Below are 13,281 nucleotides of genomic sequence, written 5' to 3' on the forward strand. Positions count from 1 at the left end.
TGTGCTCAGGTTCCTCTGTTAATCTCAGGAACCCACCAGGAGGCAATTGGCTTTGGTTCCTATTAAATTTATCCTCTTACCATTGTTTTGGTAGGACAATCTAAAATGCAATTGAAGTCAATACTTTTACAGTGGTTTTTTTTTTTCAAGAAAATAAGTACTTTTATCAAGAGGTTGCCAGGATTTTATAAGCAATTGTATAATTTTCCAGTATTAATCATTTCCCAAGGCAAAGGCAAGCTGAGATATATACTGCTATTATAGGAATCAACTGTGCTACTACGTCAAGAGCTTGGGGTGGGAGAAGCCATATATCAAGAGAAGTGCATTAAAAGAAACTCCAGGCAGGTTTATTTGTTTTCCTACAAACATAAATATGTTTACTAGTCTGCACTCTGCTCAAGCCACTATTTACACAGCAATTGTGTAAGAGCAGCTTAACAGCCTGAGGAGAGCATAATAAAGGTTTTACCCTTTCTGTATCAAGGAAGGAATATTCCCTCTATCCTGCAACACATTTGATTTTTAGCTATATTTTTGAAAAGAGAAAACTGTTCAGGTTGCTAAGGTGTTGTCTCTATCACCCTTTAGTAGGAGCTGCTAGTGAGACTTCTTGAAGGAACAAGGGACTAGTCTGGGTGAAAACATGCCTGGTGTTATTTGATGGTGCTGAAAGAGCAAGTACAACAACACAGTTTCAGTTTTCAGCTGAGAACTCAAATGCAGCACTTCACTTCCCGTGGACCTGTGCATTCCCAGCTTGCTTCAAGCTCTTGCTGAAGTCAAGGGACCACTGAATATATACAAGAATTGCTGTTCTCTGGCTCTGCCTCAAAGGCTTGCTTAAAAACCCTGCCCAGAAAGGCTGGCCTCTGCAGAATCCCAGCAGGTATCCCTCTGAAAACACCAACACCATGATTTGCAAATATGTCTCAAAACTCCTCTGCCCAGCAAAACATCAGAAGACACCCCTCCATTCCACTAACTCAATATTTGGGCTTGGATTTTTGGTTTTATTTCACCTGTCCTAACTAAGGCCTCATGTCCAAGCTACCAAAAGAAAGACAAGTGGTTCATAACAGGGCTAATGTAAAAAAAATCACACTCCTTTGTTTCCACAGGTTAGGCTTTTACTGTCATTAGAAGAAAATAATCCAAGCAGGGCACTTTTGAAAGGCCCAGGAGTGTGGATGCAAGCACAGAAAAATGAAACTCTTTAATATTTGGGATAGGGATGTCATTTCACTGCAATTCTGTTTAGCACTCAGGGTAATAAAGGCTATCTGAGCATAATCAGTGTGACTGAAGGACTGAGCTCAGTAATATGGCATTAATGTGCCATAGTGGAGAATAGATATACACATATAGTCTTTCTCTGATTCTCTTTAAAAACAATTCCTATTGAATTACAGCTTTCAGCATGATTTATCAACAGATTATTGTTTGTGGAAGAATGCTACCTTCCTGCTCAAACTATTCCAAGGCTGACTCATATCCTGGTAATTCATTAATACATAACATGATTCCAGTCCAGTAAAGTAATTTCTGCACTACACAAGTCATAAATCCTACAGCATCAACTGAAAAATATATCTCAAATTCTCTTTCTAAACACTAATGGAACGTTTTGCTTGGCTTCCCACACACATCATCAAGAGGAGGGGGCCAGACAGAGCTGTAAAAAGCAATTTGAGAGCAGTGTACTTTATAGAGTTTAACAGTATAAGAGCTACCATACTGAATGAGACCTGAGGTCAAACTAATCTACTTTCTAACTTGCAACAGTAGCCTATGTCAGAAGCTTCATGGGAAAATAGAAGTGAAATAATCTGTCCCATCTGCCCTCTCCATATTAGGTCTCATTCTATTAGAAAGTGATTTAAAGCGTAGATTGTGAGATTTAATATGCCTTCCAAGAAGCAGCAACCAAAGAACATTCCCCTTTAACTTATGAAAACACTGCTGCAGAGGGGAGAACTGGAGGTGGTGGAGGGATGTGTTTGTTTTCATGTTTCAGCAGACTTAATTGCTACAACCAACACTGCAGATACTATCACTTGGCAAACAAACTTGTACTGGCTAGAGCTGTTTTTACTTCATACCTGGGGCATTTATTGTTTCTGGGTATGATCTTGAAACCCTTTTTTCTCACAGAGGCAGACTGTACCAATATTCACAGTCTCCTTGACACCCAGTGTAACAGAAAGGATTTGAGAAGTATTCCTTTCATTGACAGTGTAACATGTTGCTTACCCAGTGGAGTATTTTTTAATCTTGATGCGAGAAGCAATATGGTGCTTGTCATAAGCAAGATATTTTTGTAAGGCTCAGTGGTGCAGAATGCCAGAGAGAAAATCTGCATAGGGAGTGAACATCATCAGTGACAGGGAAATCATCGTGAGTTTTCTTTCTCTGAGCTAGTCTGATTTCCACAAGCAGCTCCCAGTATCTCCTCCAGAGCATCAGTGCCTGCTTCTCAAGCTACAGTGCCCTGGCAGCTGAACCAGCACTGTTGTCTGTGTATGAAGAGTTCCCACAATTAAAACACACTTGGGCCACACTCAGCTGGACTGGATGAAAATCAGCCTGCAACAAGCCAAGGTATTTTATATGGCATGGCACATCTATCTGATGAGGATGAGTATATGAGTGCATTTGCTTTTCTGTGTATTTAACGGGGGAAGCAAAGGAAAGAGAGGGGGGAGACCAACAATGAAACTTTCCACCCCTTTTCACTGGAAAGTCGAACCATGTTGATAAACTGAATCTGAGGGGCCAGATGCTCCAGCCCTGACTTCTATGTTCTGATGTGTTTTGTTATCTTAGATGAGTGATTGTGTCCTATATAAATCAATGCAAGGGCTGCATCCTAATCCTGGGACCTTCATCAGGTCATGTGCGTGGGACAAGGCCCCTTGCTTTGTTGAGTTGTATGACCAAATGTGAGTGACAGGTCACTGTCATGTAACCCAAGGGTGCAAACCTCTTTGGCTATTTTTTATTTTCTAATTTGGTTACTCTGTGTCAAAGATGGCTGGGGATTCAGTGCTGCTGATGTGGATGCCCTGATTTATTTGGGATTAAACTGGTCCTGTATATCCACATTTATCATCAATGGTTCCATACAGAAGAGTATAATGAAATCTTTGTAGCTAATCTTTAGGGGCTTCTCTAGGCCAAAAATAATTCCCACAAACACCTTCTATCTGTCCTTCCCTGTATGATTAATCCCTCATTTCATACTCATTTTCAAAATGGAGATACCGTGCTGGGAGATCCAAATCTTACCCTGGGAAGGCAAATAGTGCATATTTCGTACAGTTAGAATATGGACATTATGAGAGGTGATTACCTACCCAGTTAATAGGGCAATGTTTCAAGACCAGGCCTGCAGGATCCTTGGATCACAGACAACTACTGTTTTTCAAGGTGCTATTTTTCTTTCTTTCATTCTGGGATGAAAGAAGGCTTCTCCTGACAGTAGGCATTGGAAGCCCTATGTAAACCATCCCTCTATTGACAGATATGTAGAGATATGAAACAAAAACCAAACCAAAAAACCCCAGGAAACAAAAAAATCCAGAGCTGGACAAAATTTGAGGTGTATTGCAGGACAGCACAGCAAAATGCTGCCAGAGTTGCTTAGGAAATTGCTTCAATATCTCCTCATTGCTCTAGGCCATTACTCCAGTTGCTCCACTCCATGAGCATCTAGTCTTGAGGAACACTTGTCTAGAAGTGAGACTGAGGAGAGAGGAAGGGTGGAGGAGTGGGGCATAAGAAGCACATTTGTTTTCAATGAAAGACAAGTACAAATATCAAATACAATGGTTTAATGCTCATGAGAGGGAAAATTCCCTTGTAGTGAGAGGGAAAACCACCTCAAATCTGCTGTACTTGGACTTCCACTGCTTTGTAGCTATCTAAATATAGCGAAAAGTGCCCACAGAAAATTACTAGAGGGAAAATTCAGTTATTCATGAAGTAATGGGGCAAATTCTGTTTGGAATTTCCTATTGTAGAAACACGCATCCCTGAATCTCCTTTGGACAGACACCAGCAATATCAATAGCAGACTGTGAGACCCTGTGTTCCAGTGCCTGGCTACAAAAGGGTCAATTACATTTGTTTAAAATCTGCTAGGAAGGGAGTAAAGAATAACCAACAGTCAAACAGCCAATACTTCAAAGCAAATAAAAAATGCTGTCATCCATGGCTGTAAAGAAGACCCAAAAAGGCCAGGTGGCCCATGCAGGTATTCCACGTGCCCTGGAGGTACTGTTCCCTGGTGGACAGTCATCTCCTTTCATACAGTGGCTCTATCAATTCAAATGGTTGGTGAGAAGGCCACTTGAGCAGACTTTACTATGTCTGTGATATCACCAAACCCTACTCAAAGCCTACTCTGGAGACTGTAACGGGACCAGAATGATGCAAATGCCTTGAGCTTTTGCCCCCTGCAAAAGTTTAAATTCCTTGGTGTAGGAGGATTTGTCTCTATTTTGAACAGGGGTGGTGAGGGGTAGAGGGTGAGTGTGGATTTAGCAGCCCAAAATATTACACATTGATCTCTGGGTGTTCCTACTAAAAGCACTTTTTTTCCCCCCTTTTTTTCCTTCTATCTCTACCACTCTCTGGAGAGATTTGCAACAAATGTGTGTGCTGTCTTTCCCGGTCTTGCTTTGCAAAAAGCAATGCCTAGAGCAGGAAGAGAAAATTAATTATGATAGAATTTCACACATTTTTCTGGGTGCTTAATGAAGCTTGAACTTGAGCAGAGTAGAGAGACTGCTTATTGTCGATTTTTTTTCAAGATCACTGCACAACAAACAGAAACTGAATAAGCAATTAAGTTAACTGGCTCTAAAACTCATCCTGGCTGAGGATTAAGGTAATTATGTCTGAGCTTACACACATTCATTGCAGCATTATTTCATTACAGCAAGTCTTGCCTGCTTGCTTGTTGCTGATGTCATTCTAGAATGATCTGAGTTGTTGTCCTTCTATTACCAAAAAGGTTACAAACACAAACTCTCCTTGCTATAAATATAGCTATGTTATTTTTACTACATGTTCAAAGGAGATGCAGACCTCTTTTTGCTAGGTTTTTACAAATAGATCCAACTGTTTCTTCCTGCACCAAAGTATTTACAATACCTTAGACTTAAGGGATCAATTACAGTAATACACAATAGATGGGCTTGATATTGTCATACAGTGATTTCTCTGTCAAAGGGGGGGAAAAAATCTATTTTTTAGTCTGAGCGAAAAAAAACAAACGCTGGGAAAACAGTATCAGTCTGCACAATATTCCACACTGCAGTATGGATTCTTCATCTTCTGAGTTACAAAGAAATTTCCTTTTAATGGCTGGAATGCAGGGGAGGGGAAAGGAAGGGAACCCCCCACATTCTCCTTGTCTAACAAGGAGCCACAGCGTAAGAACCACTCCCTAGCAGAAGTAATCTGTGATTGACAATGGTTTTCTTGGCAGCCAGGGCTAAAAATGGTTTAGCTGTAAACAGACAAATTCAGAACATTTTAAGGCCTTTTCCTAAGGCAAGGGCTGCTTACACAGGCACTCAACATGCAGGGTGGCACCAAGAGAGCACCAAGCTTCAGAGTTCCTGAAAAAATCAAGGATTTTTTGTATCAGGACATGAACACAAGCCCAAGAGAAAAAGAATACCTTGTTATGGGCAAATGAGCATGGGCAGATTTACCAAAATTGGAGATTTGTTCTCTGGGCAGTCCAGGCATTTATATGCATGATCTTAGGCAAGATGTTATATATGGCTTCACCCTTCCTGCCTAAAAACTGAAAGAGAAATACTTTCATCTTCACAGAGAGCAGGAATGTGGGGAAGGCATTTGGTATGACTGGGGTGGGAGCTCTGCAAACAACCAGGACAATGTCTGTGACTGATACAATTGCCCTGTAATTTCAAAGTCAGCTCGGAGGTCTACAATGAAAGGACATGAAGGAAATTAGGTGAGGTGGGACAACTTCAGAATTTCACTGGGAATAGAAAGGAACATTTAATATTGAAATCTGTAGAATTGCCTTGTGCTGATATTAATGATGCACACGTTTGGAGATGAATGCTCTGTACACTGGGGAGGCCACCCGAAGTAAACAGGACCCAGTCCCAAACAAGGCATATTCCTAAGGCCCTAAATGAGTGCTTTGTAAACATGTTGATTAGTAACTGAAAGAAATCTTTATTTAAAAGATGAAAACCAGAAGAGAAGGGCAATGTTGACAGAAAGATCATAAATCATGGAACCTCTATTATGAATCAAAACAACAGATGTAACAAGAACAACAGCATCCTTTATAAACAGAAATTAGACTGTTCTGTTTCACTCTTTGGAAAGGCTAATATGCCTAAAATAAATTTCCCTGAATCTCTCATTAATATTTTACAGTCAGTGTTGACCAGCTGTTACAAAAAACCAAAATGTGGATGATTTATATCCCAGAAGAGTCACTCACCCCAAACCGCATTTTCTGGATGGAGCTGACATTAAGAACTATAACCACTTCCCCTGACTATATTCTTTTTGCAGGGGAAGAAGCAAAGTGCAGGTGATTCATATATCAGCAATTTCTTGCTCTGCATTCACTTTCCTTCTCTCTTTATTAGCAGGCTAATACTGACTGCATGAGTCACCAATTATCACCTTCAGCACCAGACAGGAACTAAATTATCACAGTGATCTCTCCACAAAGCAGGCATCGCACCATGTTTGCGGGGGCTCAAATACCTCAGACTTTAAACAGGAAATGACTTTGTCCTCCAGATTTCATGTTATGAAGAACCAGAGTTTCTGGGATGTAGGAACTTGTCCAGCCCAAAAACTCTCTGGACTTGCACTTATCTATCTTTTACAGCAACAGATAAGCTACAGTTTATCAATCAGTGTATCATGTAGAGACAAGATGGATTGCCTGTCCTTCCTCACTGACAATGGAAAAAGCAGGATGTCCAGATCATGGTTATACTTCCATGTCTGATCACATGAGGGGAAGAAGATCAGCTCCTGCTTTAGTCCTTGCATGGTGTGTATTGTTACTGGTGGCTCTCTCATTCTGGAGCTCTGGCACGTGAAGAAACAAAACTCACTTGAATAGCATTTACAGAGCTGCTTCTAGATTCTCACTGTCATCACAGAAACCTGCTTATTTACAGAGAGCTTTTATAGCCTACTATTAATGCTCTGCATAATGAAAAAATAAATTCTGCACCAGCTCTTGCCTAACTTTTCTTGAGTTTTTCCCTCGCGTCATAACAATTAGTTCAGTGGGGAAACCTCTGACTGATACCACAGTGAAAGCATGTCATCACACATGAAACTCATGAACAAGGTCCTTCCAACCATCTCTAAATACATCATGAAAGGAATGTTTCTTTTTAATATACTGTCCCTGTTTTTAGCAGGTAAATCAAAACCTGGCACCTTCCCCATGTCAGACACAATCCTACAGTGTTATTTTTGCTGAATCATGTGACATGAGCTGTGCTAATCTCAGCTCTTCCCATCCTGTCCAGCCTAAAACCAACCTTTCACTAACTCCTTTGTGCCTAATCACACAGTCAGGGTGGAGGTGGCTTCTCAAATGATGGATAGAAGTACCAATGAGAAGCAATGGAAAAATTCTGAATGGCACATATATATTCAGATCGTGGTTTCTCCTTTGTGGATAAACAAAAAAGATCTAAAATACTAATGTTGTTTTGGACTTCATAACTTTTACTTATTAAAAACCCATGCAAATAATCATGTATTAATAAAATGGCATTTTCTGCACAAAAATTTAATTGAATACATCATCCTCCCCTTTCTTTCTCTATTGATGCATGCTCATCTTTCTAGCCTTTCCTGTGAGTTTTTTAAAAAGTAAAGCTACAGAGTTTAAATGTCATTTCTCCAAAGTGGGACATGGTCAGTACTTGGAAATGGTTATGCATCTAATTAGTCACAGAATACATAACATCAAATGATTTAGGTAACAAATCATGACATGCACAGCAAATGATATAAAACATGCTTCATTTGAATTCCCACAAAATGCCACCATTATCCCTTCATAAATAGTTTCTCTCAGGCAAAGGTGAGCTTACAAATCCAAACCATTTTTTTTAGTTCAAATCTTGCAAATGCTGTATTACAGCCAGTTACCCTGAATGATTCTGGTCTAAATAAGATAAGCTTCTGTCCCATTCAGAGCATAGCAAATGAGAGGATCTGAACATAAGACTCTCTGCCTGAGGCTATTCCACTACCCCACTTGGATTTTTACACTTCAACAGGACACTGGCATTCCTACTACTAAAAACATTGAAACAAGACATTTCTTCTGATCCCACCTCAGAAAACAGAAATCTCACAGGTGTTTTCTAACCTTACTTCCTATGGCAGTACAATGAAAACCTGCAGTACAAATGACTTAAGTATAAAAACAACAACAACAAAAAAATGCACTGGAAAAAACATTCTCATTATGTGAAGAGTAAGGTTAATGAGCTATTACCTTGGCAGGTCCTTTCATCTGTGAGCAGTTTATAGCCTTTCTGGCAGCTGCACTCAAAGCTGCCAACCGTGTTTCGGCAGAAATGGTCACAGCCACCATTGTTTACCAAACACTCATCAATATCTGCAAGAATGAACAGCAAAGATTTAGTTCATGATAGCAAAAATTTAATTTGTGACAGAAATTCAGTCGCTCAGGGCAGGAATACAGGAATACTCAGATCCCCAAGGAGGCTGCTGTGCCTGTCAGGAACCAGGCTGGTCAGATGTGTCCCTCCCAGACCTATTTCACAAGGCTTACAAGGAGAGCTATGGCCTGATCTGTGATCTGTTCAGGAGATAAAGGTGTTTCTCTCAGAACTGGAAACAAAAGATGACCCAAGCTGAGGTACTGTGGTGTTAAGGAACACTCATGGGAGCTTCTCTGTACATGGAGTGCTCTGCCTGACAGCAGACTTCAACCTGGGAAGGATGTGAATAGTTTTACCTTGTATAGGAACTAACAAAACATAAGAACACACAAAAAATTGAAGAAATAACAAATGTGAAGTAAAAGACTCTTGAATTCTGAAGAAATACTTCCATCATCCTTAGACAAACAAATGCAAGGATACATTTTCTCAGAATGACCATTATATGTTATTTTGCTCATTATTCAGTCACACAGTGACACAGAGTGTCATCCATTTTCATGTATCAAACTTTTCTCACTTGGTGTAGCAGAAAAGGAATTAACTCTGAGTGCATGTGAAATGTTGCTTCTTCAGTTATTCTGAAGACAGAGCACCTATTACCTTCATTTGAAAGCCATATATATATATATATATACACACACACACATACAGTATGAAGGATAGCTCAATGGCTCTTCAAATAGTGATTATGAAGTGGACTGATGAACTTGATAAGACCTCTGTTCTGAATTTCATACTGATTATTCTACTTCCCACTCCTTTTAAGTTCTCCTAAATGTTATGAAGATCTGGAATGACCAATCCCTTTTCCAATCCATAAAAGGTTGTGAAGTAAGTATATAACAGGCCACAAAACATCATTTGAAATACAGGGTATCTTTCCATTCTCCCCCAATTATAAAACCATGGATTTACGTTTATTTGAAAAAGGAGGAAATAAAAGTACTTTTATTATTTTTCAGGAGAAGAACAGTGCCAAAAAATAGCTCTTTTAATGAATGCATATAGTGAAGAAGTATTATGACATTGAGCCTTGGCTTCCCACTTCTGGAACTGAAAACAAGATCTTTCAGGGAACTAAATGGAGAGCAATATTTCCTTTTGGAAAGCTTCTTGCTATAAGATCTTTGAAACTTTGAGGTAACAGCTGGCCATTTAAAGAGTAAATCTTGCAAAATGCAAATCTAGATGCCAAAAGGTCTAACATATGAAGATGGGAATTTATCAAAACCAGCAAGATGATGGTGAATGAAGGGCATGCTTTAAAAATTATTTGAATTCAGCAGGATTCTTAACGAAAGTAATTCATTAATTTTTGGAAACATATGATTCCAACGGGAACGAGGCATGATGCTTACCACATTTCTGCATGTAAAATATAAACAGCAGCAAGAGGAGTGAGGTGGTAAATCTAAAAATTTGAACCACTGAGAGGGAAATTCAGCCATCATTTCTAAAGAGCACTTTGTTGCACACACATTGACAGAAATATGTCCAGGGCTCAAATAAGCAAGAACAATGTATATTGTTATAAAGGTTTTCTTATGAGTTGCACTGAAGGCAAGGAGATGGGAAATTTGTTCTCAGACCCTCTGAAGTAATGCTACTGCTTATTACTTTTGTGTCTGGGTCTGCAGAGGAGTGGCTTTTGCATTCAACCCAATTAAAGAATGAGGGTAAATTGCAGGCAGCAGTTGTGGAACACCCTGAGTGCTTTGTCCAAAAAGCAGCTCAAATCTTTGTGTCTTGGGTAACAAAGTTCTCAAAGTGCCCCAAAATCAGGAGTCTGTTTGTTGTCTGTGGTGCTCCAGTTCTGGCATTTGGCTGGCCAACAACAGATAACCCTGGGCTCCAAACCTGATAGATCTGGTGAAGAACACACTGAGGTCATCTTTTGTAACACAAAGAGACTGGAGGCAGCAACCCTTTTGGTTTGGCTGTGATCATCTGTACAGGTCAAGACTGGCAGTGAAAAGACAAGAACTTTTGGCCCAATTCCTGCAGCCTGGCATTTCCTTTTGTAGAAGTGATTCCTCCCAGCTCCCTAATGTGCAACTGGGACTGTGGTGTGGGTGTTAGGATGGGTTACCACAAAAAGTCCCATCCTTTAGCAGAGCACAGGTGTACCGAACTACAGTTTAGCATGCCCTGACAAAACTGTGGGACAAATGGAATTGTGAATTAAAATTACTAATACGTTATGCATCATAAACACACAGAAGAGTCATCCATCATGAAGAAAGTATCTTTTACTCGTCATAAGAACAACATGACCTTTGGGCTACTCTGCTGCCTGAGACTGCTTGAAGTAGAAATTACTTGCAGCCTGTCAAACACCATTCTGGAGTAATGATTGATGTTTTTAAATGATGGCCCCTGGATTTCACATGTTAAATTCCAAATTCCAGTCTCTTTTCTGTGTCTCTCACGACCATAAGGGGCAAAAATGAAACCCTGCTGGCATCAGAGTGTAGATTTTAGGCTGTTAATACCTGTAATTCCATTAACAATGCAGCCTATTAGCTTTACACCAGCAATTCTTTGGAATTCTAAACTAGGATCTGCGTAAAACCTGTGAGAGTCCACAGGAAAAGAAAGTATTTATTCATTTCTTCTAACTGGAAAACATGACATGACCTTTTGAAACAGGGACCATCAAAACAGAATAGAGGTCAAAACTGTTAGCTGCAAAAACATTCTAAATAACATAAACAGTGCCAATGTCTCTGCTTTCACTGTATTTCTTTCCATGGTCATAGCGAGACTGACAAGGCATGTAAAAATTATTTCACTCTGTGGAGAGCAGCACATTGCTGCATTTCACTTGGAAGAGAGCAGTATCCAACTGCATGTATCATGTCTAGCCGGTTCAGAGAAACTGCAAGAAGTCTGTATCCCCACTATTTTTCTTTCCTTGGTCATAAATAATATGTGTTATGAGCCATGTGAAAAGAAATTATTCCACTGCATGAGAAGGTAAGGCCACATTTATATTTAAACTCACTGGTACCCAACTTTGTCAAGTGCCTCTTTGAACTTCACAGAGGGTAAGTGTGTCTGCCTCTCATGTTGGGCAAAAGTACACAGTGGAAACCCATTGTGGTGTCTCTACCAACTTTGACATTATTTAGTCAAATATTTCCCTACTATTATTGGAACTGTCTGTGGAGCAGCCATAAACCTGCTGTCTTCAAACAGTTCTCAAGTGGCTCCTTGAGATGCAGGTTGCAGAAAAATAGCTCCAACTTCCCACAGGCTCTGCTCCCCTTTATCCTCAGAAATGCAGGAGGATTTAAAGAACTGTATTTCCTCTGTGGGGTTGTACATAAAATGCCCTGATGATCCTGTGAGAGTCATTTCAGACCGAGAGGTCTGATGGGCTTTCAGTGCGTTGGGAATAAACCCCAAGGGATTTATCCCAATGCAGTGAGTCAATATTGTTAAATAATACCTTGCTCATCCAAGCTCATGATCTGCTACAAAATACCAAAATGGGACATGCAGATATGCAAATACAGGCCAGTGAGAAGCCAGAGAAGTTTTGAAAATTATGGTCAAAACTATCAGGTGAAGGTATGGTGTAGCAAGCAACTCATCACTCAAGCCTCCTGTTAGCTCTGAAAATGGTTCATCCAAGCAATTAAATACAAACAAAAGCAAAGAAAAGATTTGCAACAAGGAAGCTAACATCTTCTTTAAAGTTGTAATATTTGAAGGAAAAAACCCCAATTGCAAATATCTGCACCTGGAGATGGAGCTCAGCAACACCATCACAAAAGCTGTGTGTCCATGTGAACCCAGGAATGAATCCTGGGTTTGTAAAAAAAACCAGAACCAAAACCCATAATATAATTATTGTAGTAAGTATATTAATCTATAATAATAGATTCTCCTATTTTTTTTGAGGATCTCAAAATGTGAGGGAGGCAGTGGAATCAGCTTTAACTAAAAATATAGAAACTCAGATGCTTTGTGCTAAGTTGCATAGCTACAATGCTACAATTTGAGTCGGCTAAGCAAGCAGACTGTTATTTTTCTTTTCATGATCTTGTGAAGATTAATGGGAATGCCTGCTCCTGTTCCACTTGCACCTTTTTTAAGCTCTGCTCAGTGCACTTCATGTTTGGAAGGAGCTAGTTCTGATCAGGGTACATATATGCACTTGTGTGTGCACATATAAACCCACAGAGATTTGCCTCGCTGCATACAGGCCAGGGAATAAATTAAAAAGCAAGGATTTTAGGTAACTTAGAACTATCATTTCACATAAGCTGCTTAAAGGCAACTGAAAGGGTAATCAGCATGCAGTCTTCACTTAGCTGCTGAACAATGATGGAGATGGAGGTTTCCAGAGCCTCATCACAGGCGGAAGTGAGGATCCTCCTTTCAATGGCTGGACAAATATTTGAACTGATTGTGTCTGTCTAATCCTTCACAGATTTAAAATGCTACCTAGCTCCAGGAAAAGAATATACTCCCAGATCAACCTAAAATAATTACTGAAACTTCATAAGCTGCTTGTTTTTAATAATGAAAGCCAGCATGTTGGAAT

General features: G+C 39.8%; 1 protein-coding gene across 1 annotated transcript in view; it reads right to left on the minus strand.

Moving 5' to 3' along the window:
• Nucleotides 1-13,281, minus strand: part of SCUBE1 (signal peptide, CUB domain and EGF like domain containing 1) — a 187,945-nt gene that overhangs the window by 34,404 nt on the left and 140,260 nt on the right. The window contains exon 9 of the mRNA XM_054282072.1: nt 8,537-8,659. Coding sequence (XP_054138047.1) covers nt 8,537-8,659 — 123 coding nt within the window. The remainder of the gene's footprint in view (nt 1-8,536; nt 8,660-13,281) is intronic.

The sequence above is a fragment of the Melozone crissalis genome, unplaced genomic scaffold (genome assembly GCF_028551555.1).
Source record: "Melozone crissalis strain CALT ecotype California unplaced genomic scaffold, PUWL_Pcris_2 ptg000033l_1, whole genome shotgun sequence".
Taxonomy (NCBI): domain Eukaryota; kingdom Metazoa; phylum Chordata; class Aves; order Passeriformes; family Passerellidae; genus Melozone; species Melozone crissalis.